A 24,813-nucleotide genomic window follows, 5' to 3' on the forward strand; every position below is an offset into this window, starting at 1 on the left:
TTCTCAGAAAGTATTGAAGGGATTGTTCTCAAATTTCATATGTAGGTTCCTCTATGACCCTAGTTCTGCATATTACATTTTGGGACTGATCGGTCAACAAGATGGCCGACCAGCAGCCATCTTGGATTTTGATAGTTAAAGTTTGTTACCGCTATTTCTCAGAAAGTATTGAAGGGATTGTTCTCAAATTTCATATGTAGGTTCCCCTAGGACCCTAGTTCTGCATATTACATTTTGAGACCACCATCTTGGATTTTGATAGTTTAAAGTTTGAAAAGCAGAAAAAAGAAGTGTAAGTTTGAAAAGCAGAGAAAAGATCCCTCTTTCATTTGTCAGACATAGATCAATCTTTGGTGGGCGCCAAGATCCCTCTGGGATCTCTTGTTTATGTATTGGTTTGGACCAAAATTATACACAAGTTACGCAGACCTTTAGATTTTCTGTGAAATAGTCTAGGGATGGATATACATGTATATAGTTTAAGGGTGGATATAAAGATAATGATAGTAACCTCTGGAGTATCAAGGATGTTCAATGGTTTAGCTCGAATGTTGATCCCGATGGAAATGTAATGGCTGATGCCATTGCTGCATTCTAGTCTAGGGGTAGATATAACGATAATGATAGTAACCTCTGGAGTATCGAGGATGTTCCATAGTTTAGCTCGAAGGTTGATCCCGATGGAAATGTAATGGCTGATGCCATTGCTGCATTCATCAACCACATTGCACTAAAACCGTTTGCAACCACCAATAATTTCTGCCGCTGTATTAGTATATTATGTACATTCACGATGTGAAGAAATGACGTCTAGAAGTTGAACAAAGTTGTTGCTGTGACTATTTATAAAACGACTAGCCTGGGTCAGGATGAGAAGTTTGTTTTTCTGATCTACTGCGATTGCGCAGGGTGGCACGCTTTTGTCAATGCTCGGCAAAAGACAGCGTTCTTTGGTGTCAGTTTGATAAATAGAGACAAGTCCCGATGCAAGACCGACGATCAGCGAGTCTGACAAAATCGCCAAGGCAGGGGATTCGTCCCGAAACTGCAATCTAGTTGAGTGAAGAATATTCCCGCTTGTATCACAGCAGCAGATGAAACTACCACCAATAAACTCATTTCTGGTGACGTAAAGAAGTCCTGAAGAAGGCGAGACTTTGATATAACCCCGAATTGGCTCAGTCATGCTATCGACCAGACGGATTTTCATTAGAAACACTTTCCTATCGTCATATACTTTAATACATCTGCTGTGTTTGAACGAAGATTCACACAAGACGAAAAGTTGACCTTTTTGGTAGTCAATGCCAACGCAATTCTGTTTGGTATTTATAGAACCGGTGGCCCATGATAGATTGTAAGGTTTAATGAAGCGTACACTTCTTTCCTTGGTGATGGTGACTGCAACTACACCGTTATCCATCAGAGCCAGGTCAAATGGAGCACTATCGGTGTCTGCTTCCTGAAGAAGGGAAGAGTCGGCAGAGAAAAGCTTCAGCTTCTTGTTATTTCTATCAGCTAGGAGCATACTGCCATTTTCTAAGATGGCGACCCCTGTAAACCAACAGTGACGTTTATCCGTTTTCGTCCGTCCATTAAAGATCGTTTTGTATTTCAGTTTTGTTTGGCCAGTCACGGCGACCTGGCCAGCGGTAACACTAGCACACTTCCCCCTTATTGTGCCCAATGCTTCTTGCAGGTCTTCAGTTTTCGTTATGACCTCGATAATCCCCGGTTGTAACGTGAAATATTCAAATGTCATTTCATGGCCTGGATCTGAAACAGGATTAAACGAAATTTTCACCGCCAGATCATCATTTGATTGGGCTAACTTACTCTCCAATCCTTCCCTGATGCTTTTCAGTTCGCTGATATCAAACTGTTTGTTGGCTTTTTGAGCAGCGTCTAAACATTTCTGATACTCCGCTTTTCTCTGTTCTAATTTTGCTATCTCTTTGCCATGCGTGTCGCGTAGGTTTCTGATCTGTTCTCTTTCTATAACCTCTATCTTGTCACGTATATCTTTGAAATATTTATAGATATTGCCTTCGTTTTCTGGTAACTCTTGTTTCAGTCTCTCTTCACTGTTGCGTACAGATTGATAAAGCCCCTCTAAAGCATCCACCTGTTTACCAATCACTTGTAAAACACTAGTTCTGTCGTTATATTCCATCATTGAACTTGATGTGGGGTAGGACCTGGGTAGCTCTCTTTTGTTGTAATGAATGGACAGCAGTGATCAATAGGTATTCTCTCTGAAGAAAAAAAAAAGAAATTTTCTGTATTCATCTACACCGATTTACAGTAAATATCTCAATCGAATAGCACAAAACTTAAGCAATCGGAACACATCGTCTACGTCTGAGAGTTTCGTAGAAAATTTCATTTTTCATTGCAAAATATTTATAAAGTCAAGAAGACTTACAGAATGATGTAACTTGGATCGGGCAACCGGCAAAACCTACTCCCTCCCAAAGATACACATATATATAATTGTAATAGATGGAAAATAGGTAAAACATAGCAATAATGGATCTTCCAAATTAGGAGGAATCTAAAATCTTTCTGTCAAAATTCGTATCTACCCCGCATGCGTACGTTGACCACAATAAATGAACCTGTGTTCCCAACTAAAAAGGCGTCTCTTCTTTACCTTTTTGATTTGACGAATGCGTTCAGGTATGATTATATACTATTATACCTTGAATCACAATTAAAGTGAAAGTAAAGAAAATGAAGCTAAAATATGAGGCTTACTATTCATATCAAGACCCGAAAAGGAGTTGTATCTATTTGAATATATCGTAGTGTCGAGAATTTTTTAACGTGACCTATTTTTTCCTCAATTTTTGAAATCATATTGTTATGTGCATCTTGCGTTTGTTTTTTTCTTCCCACCTCAATATTTCCTAGCAGGGACGGGTGCGATTTATTGGTTATAAGCGTGAGCAAGTTGAACAACATTCAATTTATGGTTAACGTATGGGTATACATTGGACAAAATAGTAATTATGATGTACGATATAAATGTGATGTACAAAAAATATTTTACATTGGTGAGCTATGATGAGTAGATATATATAGTATATAAATATTGTATTCCTTACCTTTATGGGCGCCAAATATCACAGACGAAAATGAAAATGACCCGATGGCATGTGATTATATTTGGCTATTTATATGATCACAGATAATATATAGTAGATAATGCGATTCGCGATAAAGGTCGCTGAAGGTCAAATCTTATTATTGGTGACCTCATCATCTATAATTTGGTTTCGTTGTTTTATGTGTTGAATAAGTTATTATAATTGCTGATTCCGGACATCGTTATATCACGATATTGCGAGACGAGATCACAATACCACGAGTCGATATTGCAATACTACAACGCGAGATCCTGATACTTCTAGACGATAATACGATTGATATCACGATGCAGTACATTTTCGATACTCCAGGGGTTACTATTACTGACGTCATATCCGCCCATGGACTATCTCATAGTAAAACGGGAGGCAACAGAAGACACAAATAATTTGATCCTTTGGTGTACATCAATAAAGGAATTGTATAAAGATACATTGTGGTTGACAGAATTGTTTTGAAGTTGGTCGTTGCTCTCTCTCTTACTGTAGTGCAACTAGTACGGCAACGATGTTTTGATCCGTTTCCGGTATCGCTTCGATATACGAGTACCGAGCAGGTATGTTCCAACTTGTAGAGTTAAATACATTGCGCATGGTGTTACAGACCGATATTTAGCTCAAGTGTTAATTAGATATCCTACCTTGTATTAAGATCGTGATTTCACGCAAAGGTCTCCTATTTATCATACAATTGTGACACTTACATACAGCTTGATGCGAGTTCCTAGCAAAAACTTCAAGTTTTCATCTGAATTAAATGTCTGTAATCTTCAAAGGAGGTCTCGGCAGGCCTGTGGTTGAGTCAGTTGTTTTTTTCTGAACTGTCTTCAATTTTACATTGAGATAGTCCAAGGTGGATATAACATCAGTGATAGTAACCGTTGGAGTATCGAGGATGGATGCAGTATAACTATACTGCTGGACAAAATTACAATACTGCAACGCAAGATCGCGGTATTGCTACCGATATTACGATACCATGATGTAATATTGCGAAATTGCGATACTGCACGATAGGATTAGGGGATCGTCGTCTCACCTAGTGGTATCGTGATCTCGTAATAGCGAACTCTATTACACGACGCAATATATATGTTTTATGGTAAAGCTGGAAAACCCAGATAAAACCCGACGAATGACGGTAAGCACGGTGAAAAATACCTGCATGGCAGCTACAATACAACGTTAAAGATGCTCCACCGCCGACAAATGGTGTTTTTTCACTATCAAAAACAGGAGCAGACGATTTAGTATTTTTCTTCTGTTACAAAAGTTACTTCCTTTACACCATTATCAACATTGAAAAGTTTGAGCTTCTAATTTTACTTAAAGTTAAAAATATGAAAAATAATTAATTGCATCCCGAAGAAAATCCGTGGCACTATATCCTATATGGAATGAAGTACTGATTGCGCATGCGCCAAAGGCAAAATAAGTTATTTTATATTATTTTTTGTTATTATTAGACTTATATATACACGATAAAACGTCAATTATTGTTCAAGTGATGAATATCATTTATGCTCTGTCGGCGGTGGAGCATCTTTAATGCATCGATGATACTAAGGTACATACCATTTTTGTCTATTTGCATCTCAAGGCACAATTTTTTTTTATCTTTGTTTTGGTTCATATGGTGTTATTTATTCTACACTGGTTATATAACACCATGTTGCCCTCAACAAAAGTCCATAGTTGATATACATAGTCACACTATTACTATAAATAACTGCCCTTGTCACGCGATTTCTGTCCGATAACTTACAGGGTTCTGACATCTTACAATACTAAGTAAATAAAATTAAAACTTTATCAAAATTGATGATTCCTGATATATTTTATCTGTTTTTGGTTCTGATCTCGAGTGTGTTAGTATCTATTTTTTACGATAGTAAAAATTCTGAATCATTAACTTAGCAGAATAAGTCATAAACTTTCATAAACATAGATTTTTAGTTTCATTTTGCACCTTTAAAACAATTCCAATCCCTGTGACATATACACATGTTCACATGACCGTTATCTATACATTATCATCTATCTACACACACAACACCATGAACATAAATATTATCAATATTGTCTTAATTCATATATAGGTTGTGATGTGAACAGTTTACCTGTTGTGGTGTACAGACATACTGACTTCATCATTGAACAGAGTATGTACTAAGTGACAGAATTTGTAAGTATAGCAAAAGCTTTGGCCTTCGCCCCAATACCAGGCGGTAATGTACATCCCGTTATTTGGTTTGGTTTTACACAATGTATCGCTGGACAGCCTTCATATTGCATATTAATTAATTTCACGTCCTATGAATAGACATGGTCATTTAAGGATGTGCCAGGCTTAGATGGCTGGGAAAGCCTTAGTATCAAGAGGAAAAACAGCGACCAGTACCTGGCAACTGCCCCGCATGGGATTCGAACTCGACAAAAAGGTGAAGGGTTTGTAGTAACATGTCAGGACATCTTAACCACTTGGTCACTGCGGTCCCTATACATATGTAGCTACCGTGCTTGAAAATTCGTGTTTTGGAAGACTGTGGAAATAAATATCCGTCCTTCAAACTATATATAAGTGGTAGGTTAAAAGTAAGACTTTGAATTCAAAGAATCGTTCATGAGCCATTCCCTTATCTTATCGCAGTCGTTTTAAATAGTCCGCTCTCTACCCTGAAAAAGCACGTGAATTGACCTTAAGCATGTTCAGTCTTGATGTTACATAGATAGGCAGCTTGCTGTTAATATTATTGTACACCTACTTACAAGTTATATGATCGACACCACTAAAAAGAAACCCAGTTCATGCACAAGGAAAGCCAGTCACAAAAACTATGTATATTAGGAGCATGAAGCTATGTATACTCAACACAAAGTAAGTTGCTTTTTAAAGATGCAAATACTGCCTTACTATAACTCAGTCATTCATATTCATATATTGTCCGACAAAATGTTGGCATATATTCATGTAGATTCGATGTAATGATCATTTAACAGATAATTCACGAGTTTGATTTCACATGGACGCATTTTGTTACCTATTTTCTTCTAAAATAAACAATAGAAGCTTTAATTCCTGTTCGATGGAAATACACCATATCTCTTGTTCAGTGTGTATGTAACTTTCATTTTCTATTCGTTTCGTATGTGTATGTTTCAGAAACAATCCCATCAAGGAATATGTCGGCAGAACTTCCGGTGGTGACGTCATCAGAAAGCGTGGTCGGTTGCTGCCAGTGTGAACGTCATGCCAAGCGTCTGGAGTATTTGTGTGACACACATGGACATCACGTGTGTGCGGACTGTGCCGTATTCGACCATAGAGACTGTGTCATAGTGTCAACGAAGACGACGGCAGAGCATGAGAAATTATCCAACTTCGTCTCACCAGTTCTCATAATGGCCGCTCATCATATCCGGGACGTGAATCCGAAGTTAGGCAGACTGTTACAAAGTAGGGACACAGTGTCCCTAACACTAGACAACTATTACCAGAAACTTAGAGACGCTATAGATGCAGCCGAGAATGAGCAATATTCACAACTGGATTTTCTCTTCAGCATAGAAGAGTCTCGACTGCTTGCCTGGAAGGAGGAGTGCCAACAACTGATAGACAGGGCCAAGACACGACTGGAGAATGTCAGGAAAGGGACTGCTACGTCTGTCGAGAAAACCACAAAGGAAGTGGAATCCATTAAAACACAACTAGAGGATATCCTGAAAGGTAACGATACTAACGTGTCCTTCACTTTTGTTGGGGACACAGACTTCGACAATAAAGTGGATACATGTTCGCTCTTGCCAGGCAAAATTGTCGTAAAGCACGAGCCTATGGCTACATATGTGCAGGCAACTGGACTTGTTGACAGAGACTGGACGGGAATAGACCCGGAATCATCGGCTATTCTGTCCGAAAGTGAATCCGAAAGTTTCGTTGAAATTCCGTTGGATACCGCGGCGTCAAGTTCACTAAGCGATGGAAATCATGAAAATGTAAAATGTGGAGAGGCAGCGTCTACAGAGAGACGAGAGTCAATCTTTGATCTACCCTCACCAGAAAGTAAAGGTATTGAAAGCCCAGACCCGTCTTCTTTGTCTTTGTCTATTCGTGGACGTTCAATGTCGTCGCTCAACGTCGGATACTCAATGACCTTGAAGAGTTCGATAAATGCCCGGATGCCCGGTGATAAGTCCCAAAGTTGGCTTACAGGTGCAACATTTCTCGTGAACAACAACATTGCACTAGCTGATAGGAAGAACAAAAAGATCAAGCTCTTTTCCAGCGCCCTTCACTGTATCGCTGAAGCCGTTGTACCATCTTACCCTTTCGACATCGCTCAGACGGGGAACTTCAACCTGGTTGTGACAATTCCAAGGACTAAACGGGCGCTTTTCTTCAGCTCGGAGGATCTGAAAATATGTTCACTATTTATAGATACTGAACAAACTTGTCTTGGCGTGTCCTGTTCGAAAGAGGCGATTGCAATCGTATGCGAGTCGTCTTGGACGAAACACATCACCATCAAACTATACGATAATACTGGCTCCTTGTATCGTAAGATCTCACAGATAGATGGTAATCGGGAACTGGCCTTTTCTTCAGACTACATTTCTATCTTTCCGGTATCCGGTAACTTAGCTTTCAGAAATGGCATCAATTTGTTTTATACGACCTCGGAGGGTGATCTTCTCTGGAAATCAATAATTCCAAACCAACTGATGGCTAACAGTGTTAGAGGAATTTCTACGCTAAATGGCGGTGTTCTCGTCGTGTTCGATGTTTCTGTGTACTACGTCACTTCCGATGGTCAACACTGGAAGTTGGTGACATCATTCAACAGGCAAAGCAGCCCATGCGCAGTGAGTGTTAGCAGCAGCAAGAACAGTGTGCTCATCACACATGCCGACCCGTTACGAAATCGCCCGGAAAACAATGTCGTAGACATATTCACACTCTCACAAACCTTCGAATGAGAAGCTATAGATCACCGGCTACTGCTCATTTCATTTAGAACCACGCACGAGGAAGAATGAATCAAATTCATTTGTTTTAATCTTTAATCGTTACTTTTACAATTTTGAATACTAAGGAACATCGTTTTATTCTTTTAACATATCATTTTGAATTCTGCAGAATAAGAATGTCTAGTAATGAACATTCTGTTCTATAGCAATTGATGTCAATTTTGAAAACAAAATTGTATACAATCTAGGTGATTTGATCAAGGATATTTGACGGCAGTTTCCATCACTTTTAATCTTTCATCTATTCAGCATTTCAACAATCGTGTATTCAATATTGCACAAGGGACATCCTTTTCGATTTGTGAACAGAAGATTTATAAATGAATAGGCATAGTAAAATGCAAATTCAATTTTGACATGCTATCATTGTATTATGTGAAATTAATTGTTTTATGTTCTGCTTGATACAGAACTTTGAGATGCAAAGGCAATCCCAACAGTAATCGTCTCTAACATTTCACGTAGTAACAGTCCCCAACATTCTACACAGGACTGTTTCCAGCATTGCCTATAATTGTAATCTCTATTGTTGCCCGTGGTGACAGCTAGTCTATTCAGAGAACTTTCTGCCCTTACCTATTATGTTCAATACTATTACATTGCCTTACAGTGGCTAAATCACCTCTAATCTTCAGAGTTCTATGGCAAAGCAATTTCTCATAGTTGTATAAAGAAACATCCTGCATTTAAAGTTATGTCCCCTGTCTTGCACACGATCACTCACAGTGGCTGAGTGACGTCTACTATTCAGAGTTATGTCCCCTGACATTCACACGATCACTCACAGTGGCTGAGTGACGTCTACTATTCAGAGTTATGTCCCCTGACTTCCACATGATCACTCACAGTGCCTGAGTGACGTCTACTATTCAGAGTTATGTCCCCTGACATACACATGATCACTCACAGTGCCTGAGTGACGTCTACTATTCAGGGTTATGTCCCCTGACATACACACTATCACTCACAGTAGCTGAGTGACATCTGCTATTCAGAGTTATGTCCCCTGACTTACACATGATCACTCACAGCAGCTGAGTGCCGTCTACTATTCAGGGTTATGTCCCTGACATACACACTATCACTCACAGCAGCTGAGTGCCGTCTACTATTCAGGGTTATGTTCCTGACATACACACTATCACTCACAGTGCCTGAGTGATGTCTACTATTCAGGGTTATGTCCCCTGACATACACACTATCACTCACAGCAGCTGAGTGACGTCTACTATTCAGGGTTATGTCCCCTGACATACACACTATCACTCACAGTGGCTGAGTGACGTCTACTATTCAGGGTTATGTCCCCTGACATACACATTATCACTCACAGTAGCTGAGTGACGTCTACTATTCAGGTTTATATTCCCTGACATACGCATGATCACTCACAGTAGCCGAGTAACATCTACTATTCAGAGTTATGTCCCCTGACATACACATGATCACTCACAGTAGCTGAGTAACATCTACTATTCAGAATTATATCCCTTGAATGATACACTTCCTCAATGTGGTTCTTTACAGAGAGTTTAGTTTCCTGTCCTTTACAATTTATCACATTGGTCGAAACCTGTAACCTCAGTTCTGCACTGTGCTGCTTCTCCCATGTAATGGTACTGGGTGTCATAACATTATCCATCAGAACTGCTGGAACTATCATGCTTCCTACTTTTATGCTTCTTATGTTTTTGTTTCTGAAATGAAAACACATTATTTAATTGCAAAGACATATCATTTGTAATTAATGTAAATTACTATAATTAAAATGTAATTGAGATGAAAATGTTGACAATAAGAATTAGTATCAAAAAAAATAAAACTACTTCTTATTGTCTATGTGTTAACGTTTTTGAGGTCTATGAAATCAAAAACTTAATGCCGAATGGCAGGATCATTAATTTGACAAGATATTGTTTTCCTTTTTATAAAAAGAGCTGTGAGATCAATATAAAGTTCCAAATTCTAAAGAAAATATTTTTCATAATTATATTTTGAGTCTCATTGCATCTTATCTAAACTTTCTCAATGAAGCAATCAAGCTTTTTAAATGTGTTTAAATAGGCTGCTGATGAATGAAAGGAAGGTACCAGTAATTATCACATCAAAATGGAATAAATAATTAATTTAAGTACTTAGTTGTGATTTCTGTTCAAGTTTTGAATTATGAGTTTTCTGGATCTGTTTGACCAGACCTTAGTGACATTTGATCTTGTCGTCCTACCTTTCTGACTTTCTATTCCTTACTTAACCATACTCTAAGATACACTATTCCCACTCCGAGCAGTGCTTTACCACTTCCTAGTGACCTTTGACCCATCTCATCACATTCATTTTCTGCTCTTATAATCAACAGGCAGCAGCTATGATACAATGTAATCTAGTGACCTTTTAACCTTTTACCTTATTATGTGACCTTGCCCTATCCTAACAGATTCAATTTCTTCATGTCTACTTGCAGTGCTTTTCATCAATTCCAGTGAATTTTTGACCTGTGACCCTATTCTAGTAACTTTGACTCTATCCTACCATGCTACTATATAATTACTCCTTACATGCAATGCTTTTCATCAAGAATAGTGACCTTTGACCCTACTAAGCTAAACTTCCATGACCTTTGACCTTTGCTGTCCTACCTTTCTATGTCTCTCCTCCTCGCTGTCGTCTGAGGATGAATATTTATGATGTTTATGTTTCTTGTGTTTTTTCTTTTCCTTCTTCTGCTTTTTCTCTTTCTGAAGACATGAAAAAAAAAGGTTATTTTAATGCATGGAAGGATTAAATGATGTTTTATGACTCTGCGCTTCTTTCTTATTTTCAGACTATCTCTTGTTACATGAAATTCGTGGGATTGGATGTGTGGAAACTTGTTTGATACTATCATGGGAAACACATCTGTTGACCTACATATGTGTAACAATCATTTATTTATTTACTTTCTCATTGTATGCAATTTAAGATTTCTTACAAATACAATGACATATTATTTAAATAATGAAGATAACTGAATAGTAGATTATTTATCATTTTTCATTTAATAAAAAATAGTAATAACAAAATTTGATAGTTTAATTCAAGATGGCTACATTATCAGCTATACCAGTAATTTTTGTTGTGTTTTAGAGGAAATCAGTTGCAAAATTCAGAAGGCATAACTATAGACGAAAGTAATAAGTCAAGGAGGATGAAATTCAAAGGAAATATACCCCCTAAACCAAGGAAATCCTACATATTTCAGAAAAATCTTTTGTATATTTACTTAAAATTAGCAAAAACAAACTCTACACATTTAAACATACCTTCTTTTTCTTCTTCTGTGGTGCAATGTCGTCATCTGAAGAATTCTTGAAACCATCGTCATCCATATCTGGTACTAACTCGTAAGATTTACCTCCCTTTGTGTGGAAACAATCCTGTGCTAAATGACCTTTGAAAGGAAGAAGGATGATATTTTCTTTTTTGTAATTATATCAAAATCTTGGCTATTGAAGGATGGCTGACCTCTGGTCTTTTTTTTTTTTTTAAATACCTTCAACCTCATGTTAACATTCACTTATCACCATCTCATATGTTAATTTATAGTTTAGCCGTTATTTTCACTGGTATGATATTTTTAGAGATTTCTCAGGACAGCACTGGTGAAATATTTACAAAAAGTTTGAATCATATATACCCTTACAGTTAGACCATAAAAATTTAAAAGTACTAAGATATAATTTTCTTTTTTCTAAGTAAAATCGTGAAAAATGTTTATTGTTTACCCTTGTAAATAACCATCTATAAGTTGTTATTAAATATCACTACAGGTTTAGAGTGTTGACTTGTGTGAGCAAACCTTACCATGTCCTCCACATTTGCGACACGTCGTGTCCAGAACTGCTCCTAATTCTATTTTTGGTCTCCCTCCTCCTTTTACCCCTTGCTTCCTTTTCCGGTCATCCAGACTTCAATATAAGAAAATATCATATCTCATTAAATGTAACAATCTTGCTTATATTACATTCGTATAACAGACATCATGAAATGTGCCGGTCTAACGGAAATGTCCGCAAAAAATTGAAGCAGACTGCCTATTTTAAATCCGGTCCTGACAAACCATCCGGCAATAATTGAGTACCGAAAGTCGGCATCTCTGAATATTACACAGGTGCCAAACCTGGCAAAAGGAATGTAGAATTTAAACTGCATAAGATAATCATGAAAGCAGAAATGCATTCGAGCAGTACACATCAAGGGCTATACAGTCTGAAGCACAAATCTAAATGTGCATAAGAAGGGCCCATAAGTTACTTATCTTGTTTGTTCATGATCAGGGCCTAGAAGTTACATACATTGTTTGAGAATGATCAGGGCTTAGAAGTGACATATCTTGTTTGTGCATGATCAAGGCCTAGAAATGACATACCTTGTATGTGCATGACCAGGGCCTAGAAGTGACATACCTTGCACCGGTAAGTGCATGATCAGGGCCTAGGAGTGACTTACCCTGTATGTGCATGACCAGGGCCTACATGTGACATACAATTGTACCATGTATGTGTATGACCAGGAAGTGACATAATACCTTGTATGTGCATGACCAGGGCCTAGAAGTGATACCTAGAAGTGACATACATGTACCTTGCTTGTACATGATCAGGGCCTAGAAGTGACATACATTGTACCTTGCTTGTACATTGGTTGGGTCCTCATCTTCTCCTGTTGTCTGATTAACACACTTCATAGATAATCCCACTTTGTCATCCTGTCAAAATCCATCAATAATTTTATACAAGGTCTAGCTCTGATATAACCCACAATCAGATCTGTTAATATTAGGCTTTAATTAAAACAGATATTGACAGTTTGAGATTATAGTGAAAACATGGTCATTCATATTCAACTAATTCATACACATATCCTCAGAATATTCAGATTTTCAGCAAAATCATAAATTCATACACAGAGAATAGCCATAATAAACAGTAAACCCATTAAAATAAAATTTCTGTTAAAATAAAATAAGTTAAAATTGGATCATTACTAACATACATTTAAAACTACTGTTATAAAGTAGGAATTTACCTCTATAGATATAACTTTACAGTATACTTTTTCTCTGACACTTAACATCTCAGAAGGATCTTCGACTCTGGCCTTCGACATCTGTGACTTGTGAACCAAACCTGTTTTTAAAAAAAAATGATCAGTAGAAAATGGTTTTGAATAATGATTTTTACACTAAATAATTATTTCAATTTTCGGGGAACTGTGCCTTTTGAATAAGGAAAATACTCATTTTATTCCATCAAAAACATAAAAAAAAGTATCACTTGTCTACAGATTTATAAAACAAGAGGCCCAGAGGGCCTGTATCGCTCACCTGGTTTGTAATGCCAAGTAATGTTCTGAATACAGGTTCATTGTTTCTTTTCTGAAGGAATGAGAATATATACCTCTAATTCCCCTATTGGGCCCCGCCCCTCCTGCCCCTGGGGGGTCAGAGCCAAAATTTATACAAGTTCTGTTCCCCTTTTCCCAAGGATGTTTGTGGCCAAATTTGGTTACAATCCATGCAGAACTCTATGACTAATAGCGATTTAAAGGATTTACCTCTATTTCCCCTATTGGGCCCCACCCCTCCTGCCCCTGGGGGGTCAGAGCCAAAATTTATACAAACTCTGTTCTTATTCCCCCAAGGATGTTTGTGGCCAAATTTGGTTACATTCCATGCAGACTAGTAGTGATTTAAAGGATTTACCTCTATTTCCCCTATAGGGCCCCACCCCTCCTGCCCCCGGGGGGTCAGAGCCAAAATTTATACAAGTTCTGTTCCCCTTCCCCCAAGGATGTTTGTGGCCAAATTTGGTTACATTCCATGCAGAACTCTAGGACTAGTAGCGATTTAAAGGAAATGTTGACGGACAGACGGACGCCGACGGACGCCTACGGACGACGGACGACGGACGCCGCGCCATGACATAAGCTCACCGGCCCTTCGGGCCAGGTGAGCTAAAAATGATCGACCATCATGTTACATTCAAATTTTGATCTTACAATTTTACCTTGTTTTCTGGAATCAGGAATCTTAATGAATGCTCCATAAGCTTGTACACTTGCTACCTATATCCAAACAGAATATCAAACAATTTTAATTTGATCATACAAATGTCAGTTGTTATATTTATTTATATACCCTATTTGATCCAATAAGTACCAGATAAACAGCAGGCTCTGATTTGATAGATGTAGATCTTTACATTGTACATTAATAACATTATACGCTATCTTGATCAGCTTTTGTTTAAGCACCTACTAATGTTGAACTACTCCAACAATGTATTACAATGTAGACGTATCTCTGTAATTTGACTGAATGGTGATTAGATGTACATGTATACCTTACTCCAACAATGTTGACCTGCAATGTTAGAGGTATAGCACGACGAGACACTTTTGGAACATTTCGTCTTGTCTAATAAATATTAGATAACGTCCGTTAAAAAAAACTACTGACCAGTCGACTCTCATATTAGGGTAGTAATGTATACCTCTAACATTGTTGGAGTACACATGCACTTCTACTTTCATTTTGAAGAATTGAATAATTACCTCTCCTTGAAACACCGAGTAGAGATCCGGAAGGTCCTCCTTTTTAAAAAATTTGTAGCGGTCTTTACGACCACCGTCCTCTTTATCGTCATAAATACGCTTAGACATTTGTTTAACTGTTTTCAGCTGCACATGTACATGTGTGTTTGTTGCCTGAACGGACCGCAAATGCACATGTACACAAAAGAGTTCCGATAGTCGAGGCATCCGGAACTCCTCTAATTTGAAGGTATACATACAGGTATACATAGACTAGCGCGCGCTTACTTTTTAACTAGGCCAAAAAAACCACATATCTGTTCAGTTCAGGGTTACATTGGGGTGGGGTGGGGGGGGGGGAGGATTAGGGTCGGCCGGGTAACCCTAAACAGACATACCGATTCATGTCTGTATTTTGCGCGCGAATGTGATATGTCTCATTCAAAAAATATTTTTGATAGAGTTGGCATTTTACATAACGTGTCTAATTATTGACAAGTTTCAATAACTATAAATGAAAAAGGAGCATACCATTTAAATTAATTGATATTACGCCGGGATACGCTGGTATCCGGATAAGCCAAGGGCCCGTTTTAAAGGGACAATTCAGTCTAAGAGAACATTTAAATTTGTATATATATCAGATAAAACAACTTCTAATGGAAATTACATCAGTCAGTTTTACTGTGATATGCTTGAAACGCCTATGGTGGTGACACGTGTGTGAATTATTCAAACTTGCTCGCTGTCCGCCATTACACACTGTGGTCGAACTTCTTGTATGCCGAACCCTGTCCCTTGCTCGTAAAGTAATGCAATTTTTTGGCTAGAACTGCTCAAATCGCTCTGACAGTAGTGTGTTTACCTTATTAGGTGAATTGTCTTGCCTAAAAATCATTTTATCACCTTCTCAGTGGTTATGTAGTTCATTTGTTTAACGTGCGTGACTTTGGCTCGGGTATGGGTACAGAGTTAATATTGTACCTGCTTAATCGTATTGATCAACGATTTGATATTTCAACGATATTAATTAAAATACTTAACAATGTTGTGGAATTTGTCAATGTTTTACGTTATATGTTTCATAAGAAATGTAGAACAATACATTTATGCTATAGTTTGCTTATTGGTTATGTAAAAGAATTTGCCTGAGTGAATTGTCTCTTTAACAAGTCACATTGTTTTAACTAATACTGATTTAAATTTCATTTTTTTGAAATAGTATAATCCCTTGATGGACATTTTTAGTCTAGTTCATGTGCATTGAATTTTCATTATTAAAGTTTCGAACATTACGTGCTTGAACGTTTTTAGGAAACGCATCGCGCAGCGGAAAATTTTCTGAACTGAACGAAAAATGTGTAGGAGGACCCTTTTTCTTTCTAATGTGCATTTTAGATCATTTCACTCGGCGAAAATGGGGGAGGGGGGTTGCAAAAAGATATGGTTGCCCCCCCCCCCGTCCTAGGGAAGTGGGGGGGAGCAATGACCCCCGCTTCCTACGCCCCTGTATAGTATAACGCATTAGTTTTGTACTTACCGAAAGTTTGCTTACAATTTATTTCTTATTTTCCGCTGTTGCAAAGTGCACACTGGTCTGAAAAAATTCCATAGCCCGTCCGTTTTACCGTTCGTGGAAGCGGACGTCCCTAACAGCAGAAGCGACATAACAGAACTAATTTTAAACAAGCTAGAGACACAAGATCCATCAAAATCTCCTGATTTAATTATGTATATTGTTTATACCCATCAGAGTGCCCAAAAGGACCGTTTAAGAGGTTTACAGTACATGATCTGTAAAGAAAATTTATGTTAAACACTAATATTCTAACATGGCAATATTAATATCAGATGGGCAGATATAATAGTCCCTGATATGACAATTTCTACCCGTTGGCAAAAAAATTCTCTTCAAATCACATCCTGCATACAAATATACAAAGTGCCGTTTTCTAAGGGACGAATCGAAGCTAATATTTTTTAATTCCGGGCTTTGTTATGTGTTGCAGTGGTAAGAATGCAATAACATTCGGTGTTGCAATAACATGGAGGGGTGGAGGTGTCATCCAGGGGTGGACATAAAAAGCTACGCATTCAAGAAACAATTATGTTTAATTTGTTATTTTAATCTTTACTTTAAAAGTACTATTCATCTTAATAATTTCCCGCATTTGTTATGAAAGCAATCAGCTGAAACTAGCACAGGCTTTTGCTGACATGTCGGTCAAACAATTACAGGTACATGTACATTTCAAAATACTAAATGAACCAATCTAATAAGAAAATGCCCGTTCATGACTTCGTTTACTAGTTACTGCTCCTGAGCGTTACCAGCAATTGAACTGATGATTTTAATCATATTGCTAAATGGACAGGTGAGTGCACAAGTGGGTTTTATTATTTGACATTTCCCTTACATCCCTTCAGAACAATGAACATCTCCTTCAGAACAACTCCCTTGATACATCTCCTTCAGAACAACTCCTTGATACATCTCCTTCAGAACAACTCCCTTGATACATCTCCTTCAGAACAACTCCCTTGATACATCTCCTACTGTACAACTCCCTTGATACATCTTCTACTGTAACAACTCCCTTGATACATCTCCAGCTGAACAACTCCCTTTAATTACATCTCCTACTGTACAACTCCCTTGATACATCTCCTGCTGTACAACTCCCTTGATACATCTCCTGCTGTACAACTCCCTTGATACATCTCCTACTGTACAACTCCCTTGATACATCTCCTACTGTACAATTCCCTTGATACATCTCCTGCTGTACAACTCCCTTGATACATCTCCTACTGTACAACTCCCTTGATACATCTCCTACTGTACAATTCCCTTGATACATCTCCTGCTGTACAACTCCCTTGATACATCTCCTACTGTACAACTCCCTTGATACATCTCCTGCTGTACAACTCCCTTGATACATCTCCTACTGTACAACTCCCCTTGATACATCTCCTACTGTACAACTCCCTTGATAATACATCTCACTACTGTACAACTCCCTTGATACATCTCCTGCCTGTACAACTCCCTTGATACACCTCCTGATACATCTCCTACACTGTACAACTCCCTTGATACATCTTCCTACTGCTGTACAATTCCCTTGATACATCTCCTACTGTACAACTCCCTTGATACATCTCCTACTGTACAACTCCCTTGATACATCTCCAGCTGTACAACTCCCTTGATACATCTCCTACTGTACAACTCCCTTGATACATCTTCTACTGTAACAATTCCCTTGATACATCTCCAGCTGTACAACTCCCTTGATACATCTCCTACTGAACAACTCCCTTGATACATCTCCTACTGTACAACTCCCTTGATACATCTCCTACTGTACAACTCCCTTGATACACATCTCCCTGCTGAACAACTCCCTTGATAACATCAACTCCCTTGTTCCATAAACTGCCCTTGATACATCTCCTACTGTACAACTCCCTTGATACATCTCCTTCTGTACAACTCCCTTGATACATCTCCAGCTGTACAACTCCCTTGATACCTCTCCTACTGTACAACTCCCTTGATACCTCTCCTACTGTACAACTCCCTTGATACATCTCCTGCTGTAACAACCTCCCTTGATACATCTCCCTGCTGTACAACTCCCATTGATACATCTCCTTGCTGTACAACTCCATGATACATCTCCTACTGTACCAACTCCCTTGATACATTCTCCTAGCTGTACAACTCCCTTGATACATCTCCTACTGTACAACTCCCTTGATACATCTCCTACTGTACAACTCCCTTGATACATCTCCTGCTGTACAACTCCCTTGATACATCTCCTACTGTACAACTCCCTTGATACATCTCCTGCTGTACAACTCCCTTGATACATCTCCTGCTGTACAACTCCCTTGATACATCTCCTACTGCTGTACAACTCCCTTGATACATCTCCAGCTGTACAACTCCCTTGATACATCTCCAGCTGTACAACTCCCTTGAATACATCTCCTTCTGTACAACTCCCTTGATACATCTCCAAGCTGTACAACTTCCTATGAGCACGATCTCCTGCTGTACAACTCCCTTGATACATCTCCAGCCTGTACAACTCCCTTGATACATCTCCAGTACTGTACAACTCCCTTGATACATCTCCTACTGTACAATTCCTTGATACATCTCCTGCTGTACAACTCCCTTGATACATCTCCTGCTGTACAACTCCCTTGATACATCTCCTACTGTACAACTCCCTTGATACATCTCCTACTGCTGTACAATCCCCTTGATACATCTCCAGCTGTACAACTCCCTTGATACATCTCCTGCTGTACAACTCCCTTGATACATCTCCTGCTGTACAACTCCCTTGATACATCTCCTACTGTACAACTCCCTTGATACATCTCCTGCTGTACAACTCCCTTGATACATCTCCTACTGTACAACTCCCTTGATACATCTCCAGCTGCATTACAACTGCCCTTGTTACATCTCCTACACTCTGTACAACTCCCTTGATACATCTCCTGCTGTACAACTCCCTTGATACATCTCCTACTGTACAACTCCCTTGATACATCTCCTACTGTACAACTCCCTTGATACATCTCCTACTGTACAACTCCCTTGATACATCTCCTACTGTACAACTCCCTTGATACATCTCCTACTGTACAACTCCCTTGATTTATCTCCTACTGTACAACTCCCTTGATACATCTCCTACTGTACAACTCCCTTGATACATCTCCTACTGTACAACTCCCTTGATACATCTCCTGCTGTACAACTCCCTTGATACATCTCCTACTGTACAACTCCCTTGATACATCTCCTACTGTACAATTCCCTTGATACATCTCCTGCTGTACAACTCCCTTGATACATCTCCTACTGTACAACTCCCTTGATACATCTCCTACTGTACAACTCCCTTGATACATCTCCTGCTGTACAACTCCCTTGATACATCTCCTACTGTACAACTCCCTTGATACATCTCCTGCTGTACAACTCCCTTGATACATCTCCTACTGTACAACTCCCTTGATACATCTCCTACTGTACAACTCCCTTGATACATCTCCTACTCTACAACTCCCTTAATGCATCTCCTTCAGTACAACTCCCTTGATACATCCCCTACTGTACAACTCCCTTGATACATCTCCTACTGTACAACTCCCTTGATACATCTCCTACTGTACAACTCCCTTGATACATCTCCTGCTGTACAACTCCCTTGATACATCTCCAGCTGTACAACTCCCTTGATACATCTCCAGCTGTACAACTCCCTTGATACCTCTCCTACTGTACAACTCCCTTGATACATCTCCTACTGTACAACTCCCTTGATACATCTCCTACTGTACAATTCCCTTGATACATCTCCAGCTGTACAACTCCCTTGATACATCTCCAGCTGTACAACTCCCTTGATACATCTCCTACTGTACAACTCCCTTGATACATCTCCTACTGTACAACTCCCTTGATACATCTCCTTCAGTACAACTCCCTTGATACATCTCCTGCTGTACAACTCCCTTGATACATCTCCTGCTGTACAACTCCCTTGATACATCTCCAGCTGTACAACTCCCTTGATACCTCTCCTACTGTACAATTCCCTTGATACATCTCCTACTGTACAATTCCCTTGATACATCTCCTGCTGTACAACTCCCTTGATATAACTTGAATAGCAACTTCCTTGATACACTCTGCCTACTAGTACAATTCCCTTGATACATCTCCAGCTGTACAACTCCCTTGATACATCTCCTACTGTACAACTCCCTTGATACATCTCCTTCTTACAACTCCCTTGATACATCTCCTACTGTACAATCTCCTTGATACATCTCCTGCGTAACAACTCCTTGATACATCTCCTACTGTACAACTCCCTTGTATACATCTCCTACTGCTGTACAATCCCCTTGATACATCTCCTAGCTGGTACAACTCCCTTGATACATCTCCTAGCTGTACAACTCCCTTGATACATCTTGATAGCATCTCCAGCTGTACAACTCCCTTGATACTATCTCCTACTGTACAACTCCCTTGATACATCTCCTACTGTACAATTCCCTTGATACATCTCCTGCTGTACAACTCCCTTGATACATCTCCTGCTGTACAACTCCCTTGATACATCTCCTACTGTACAACTCCCTTGATACATCTCCTACTGTACAACTCCCTTGATACATCTCCTGCTGTACAACTCCCTTGATACCTCTCCTACTGTACAACTCCCTTGATACATCTCCTACTGTACAACTCCCTTGATACATCTCCTACTGTACAACTCCCTTGATACATCTCCTACTGTACAATTCCCTTGATACATCTCCAGCTGTACAACTCCCTTGATACATCTCCAACTGTACAACTCCCTTGATACATCTCCTACTGTACCCTTGATACAACTCCTCTGTACTGTACAAACTTGATACATCTCCTGGCTGTACAACTCCTTTTGATACCATCCTAGCTGCTACAACTCCCTTTATACATCTCCTGACTGTAACAACTCCCTTGAATACATCTCCTGCTGTACAACTCCCTTGATACATCTCCAGCTGTACAACTCCCTTGATACATCTCCTACTGTACAACTTCCCTTGATACATCTCCTACTGTACAACTCCCTTGATACATCTTCTACTGTACAAATTCCCTTGATACATCTCCTGCTGTACAACTCCCTTGATACATCTCCTACTGTACAACTCCCTTGATACATCTCCTGCTGTACAACTCCCTTGATACCTCTCCTACTGTACAACTCCCTTGATACATCTCCTACTGTATCAACTCCCATCATCCCTGCTGTACAACTCCCTTGATACATCTCCTGCTGTACAACTCCCTTGATACATCTCCTACGCTGTACAACTTCCTTGAACATCTCCTGCAGTACAACTCCCTTGATACATCTCCTACTACAAGCCTCCCTTGATACAATCTCCTGTGTGTTCAAACTCCCTTGATACATCTCCTGCTGTACAACTCCCTTGATACATCTCCCTGCTGTACAACTCCCTTGATACATCTACATACAACTCCCTTGATTCATCTCCAGCTGCTACAACTCCCTTGATACAATCTCCTACTGTACAACTCCCTTGATACATCTCCTACTGTACAACTCCCTTGATACATCTCCTGCTGTACAACTCCCTTGATACATCTCCTACTGTACAACTCCCTTGATACATCTCCTACTGTACAACTCCCTTGATACATCCCCTACTGTACAACTCCCTTGATACATCTCCTAGCTGTACAACTCCCTTGATACATCTCCTGCTGTACAACATTCCCTTGATACATCTCCTACTGTACAATTCCCTTGATACATCTCCTGCTGTACAACTCCCTTGATACATCTCCTACTGTACAACTCCCTTGATACATCTCCTACTGTACAACTCCCTTGATACCATCTCCTACTGTACAACTCCCTTGATACATCTCCTACTGTACAACTCCCTTGATACATCTCCTACTGTACAACTCCCTTGATACATCTCCTACTGTACAATTCCCTTGATACATCATCCTACTGTACAACTCCTTGATACATTCTCCTGCTGTACAACTCCCTTGATACATCTCCTGCTGTACAACTCCCTTGATACATCTCCTACTGCTGTACAACTCCCTTGATACATCTCCAGCTGTACAACTCCCTTGATACATCTCTCCTACTGTACAACTCCCTTGATACATCTCCTACTCTGTACAACTCCCTTGATACATCTCCAGCTGTACAACTCCCTTGATACATCTCCTACTGTACAACTCCCTTGATACATCTCCTACTGTACAACTCCCTTGATACATCTCCTGCTGTACAACTCCCTTGATACATCTCCTACTGTACAATGCCCTTGATACGTCTCCTACGGTACAACTCCCTTGAATACCTCTCCTACTGTACAACTCTCCTTGATACATCTCCTACTGTACAATCCCTCCTTGATACATCTCCAACCTGTACAACTCCCTTGATACATCTTCTACTGTACAATTCCCTTGATACATCTCCTGCTGTACAACTCCCTTGATACATCTCCTACTGTACAACTCCCTTGATACATCTCCTGCTGTACAACTCCCTTGATACATCTCCTACTGTACAATTCCCTTGATACATCTCCTGCTGTACAACTCCCTTGATACATCTCCTGCTGTACAACTCCCTTGATACATCTCCTGCTGTACAATTCCCTTGATACATCTCCAACTGTACAACTCCCTTGATACATCTCCTACTGTACAACTCCCTTGATACATCTCCTACTGTACAACTCCCTTGAAACATCTCCTGCTGTACAAACTCCCTTGATACATCTCCTACTGTACAACTCCCTTGATACATCTCCTACTGTACAACTCCCTTGATACATCTCCTACTGTACAACTCCCTTGATACATCTCCTACTGTACAATTCCCTTGATACATCTCCTGCTGTACAACTCCCTTGATATACATCTCCTACTGTACAACTCCCTTGATACATCTCCTGCATGTACAACTACCCTTGATACACTCCCCTTGCATACATCTCCTTCAGTACAACTCCCTTGATACATCTCCTACTGTACAACTCCCTTGATACATCTCCTACTGTACAACTCCCTTGATACATCTCCTACTGTACAACTCCCTTGATACATCTCCTACTGTACAACTCCCTTGATACATCTCCTGCTGTACAACTCCCTTGATACATCTCCTGCTGTACAACTCCCTTGATACATCTCCTGCTGTACAACTCCCTTGATACATCTCCTACTGTACAACTCCCTTGATACATCTCCTGCTGTACAACTCCCTTGATACATCTCCTTCAGAACAACTCCCTGATACATCTCCTTCTGTACAACTCCCTTGATACATCTCAAGCTATACAACTCCCTTGATACATCTCCTGCTGTACAACTCCCATGATACATCTCCAGCTGTACAACTCCCTTGATACCTCTCCTACTGTACAACTCCCTTGATACCTCTTCTACTGTACAATTTCCTTGATACATCTCCTTCAGTACAACTCCCTTGATACATCCTTGTACAATATACATCTCCTGCTGTGCAACTTCCCCTGATACATCTCCTGGCTGTACAACTCCCTTGATACATCTCCTGCCTGTACAACTCCCATTGATACATCTCCTGCTGTACAACTCCCTTGATACCTCTCCTACTGTACAACTCCCTTGATACATCTTCTAACTGTACAACTCCCTTGATACATCTCCTTCAGTACAACTCCCTTGATACATCTCCTGCTGTACAACTCCCTTGATACATCTCCAGCTGTACAACTCCCTTGATACATCTCCTACTGTGTTCCCAATTCTCCCCTTGACAATTCCCTTGATACATCTCCTGCTGTACAACTCCCTTGATACATCTCCTGCTGTACAACTCCCTTGATACATCTCCTAGCTATACAACTCCCTTGATACATCTCCAGCTGTACAACTCCCTTGATACATCTCCTACTGTACAACTCCCTTGATACATCTCCAGCTGTACAACTCCCTTGATACATCTCCTACTGTACAACTCCCTTGATACCTCTCCTACTGTACAACTCCCTTGATACATCTCCTACTGTACAACTCCCTTGATACATCTCCTACTGTACAACTCCCTTGATACATCTCCAGCTGTACAACTCCCTTGATACATCTCCTACTGTACAACTCCCTTGATACCTCTCCTACTGTACAATGCCCTTGATACATCTCCTACTGTACAATTACCTTGATTTATCTCCTACTGTACAACTCCCTTGATACATCTCCTACTCTACAACTCCCTTAATGCATCTCCTTCAGTACAACTCCCTTGATACATCCCTACTGTACAACTCCCTTGATACATCTCCTACTGTACAACTCCCTTGATACATCTTCTACTGTACAATTCCCTTGATACATCTCCAGCTGAACAACTCCCTTGATACATCTCCTACTGTACAACTCCCTTGATACATCTTCTACTGTACAATTCCCTTGATACATCTCCTGCTGTACAA

The 24,813-nt window shown here is 39.6% G+C and overlaps 3 protein-coding genes across 3 annotated transcripts; 1 reads left to right on the top strand and 2 right to left on the bottom strand.

The window, feature by feature from the left end:
• Window positions 1-286: 286 nt before the first annotated feature.
• Window positions 287-2,246, bottom strand: LOC138329682 (uncharacterized). Its single transcript, XM_069276931.1, has one exon. The coding sequence runs from the start codon at window positions 2,174-2,176 to the stop codon at window positions 779-781; it is 1,398 nt and encodes a 465-aa protein (XP_069133032.1). The 5' UTR covers window positions 2,177-2,246; the 3' UTR covers window positions 287-778.
• A 3,004-nt stretch (window positions 2,247-5,250) lies between these two features.
• LOC138329683 (uncharacterized) lies at window positions 5,251-8,126 on the top strand. Its single transcript, XM_069276932.1, has 2 exons — window positions 5,251-5,334; window positions 6,313-8,126. Exon 2 carries the CDS (start codon window positions 6,333-6,335, stop codon window positions 8,124-8,126), a length of 1,794 nt encoding a protein of 597 aa, XP_069133033.1. The 5' UTR covers window positions 5,251-5,334; window positions 6,313-6,332.
• Window positions 8,127-8,196: 70 nt separating this feature from the next.
• Window positions 8,197-14,971, bottom strand: LOC138329684 (zinc finger CCHC domain-containing protein 17-like). Its single transcript, XM_069276934.1, has 8 exons — window positions 14,770-14,971; window positions 14,223-14,280; window positions 13,243-13,343; window positions 12,843-12,922; window positions 12,019-12,122; window positions 11,478-11,605; window positions 10,815-10,913; window positions 8,197-9,875 (listed from the first exon to the last, which is right to left on the bottom strand). The coding sequence occupies exons 1-8, from the start codon at window positions 14,875-14,877 to the stop codon at window positions 9,813-9,815; spliced, it is 741 nt and encodes a 246-aa protein (XP_069133035.1). The 5' UTR covers window positions 14,878-14,971; the 3' UTR covers window positions 8,197-9,812.
• Between the last annotated feature and the right edge of the window lie 9,842 nt (window positions 14,972-24,813).

This window comes from Argopecten irradians, chromosome 8, assembly GCF_041381155.1.
Source record: "Argopecten irradians isolate NY chromosome 8, Ai_NY, whole genome shotgun sequence".
NCBI classification, from domain to species: Eukaryota; Metazoa; Mollusca; class Bivalvia; order Pectinida; family Pectinidae; genus Argopecten; species Argopecten irradians.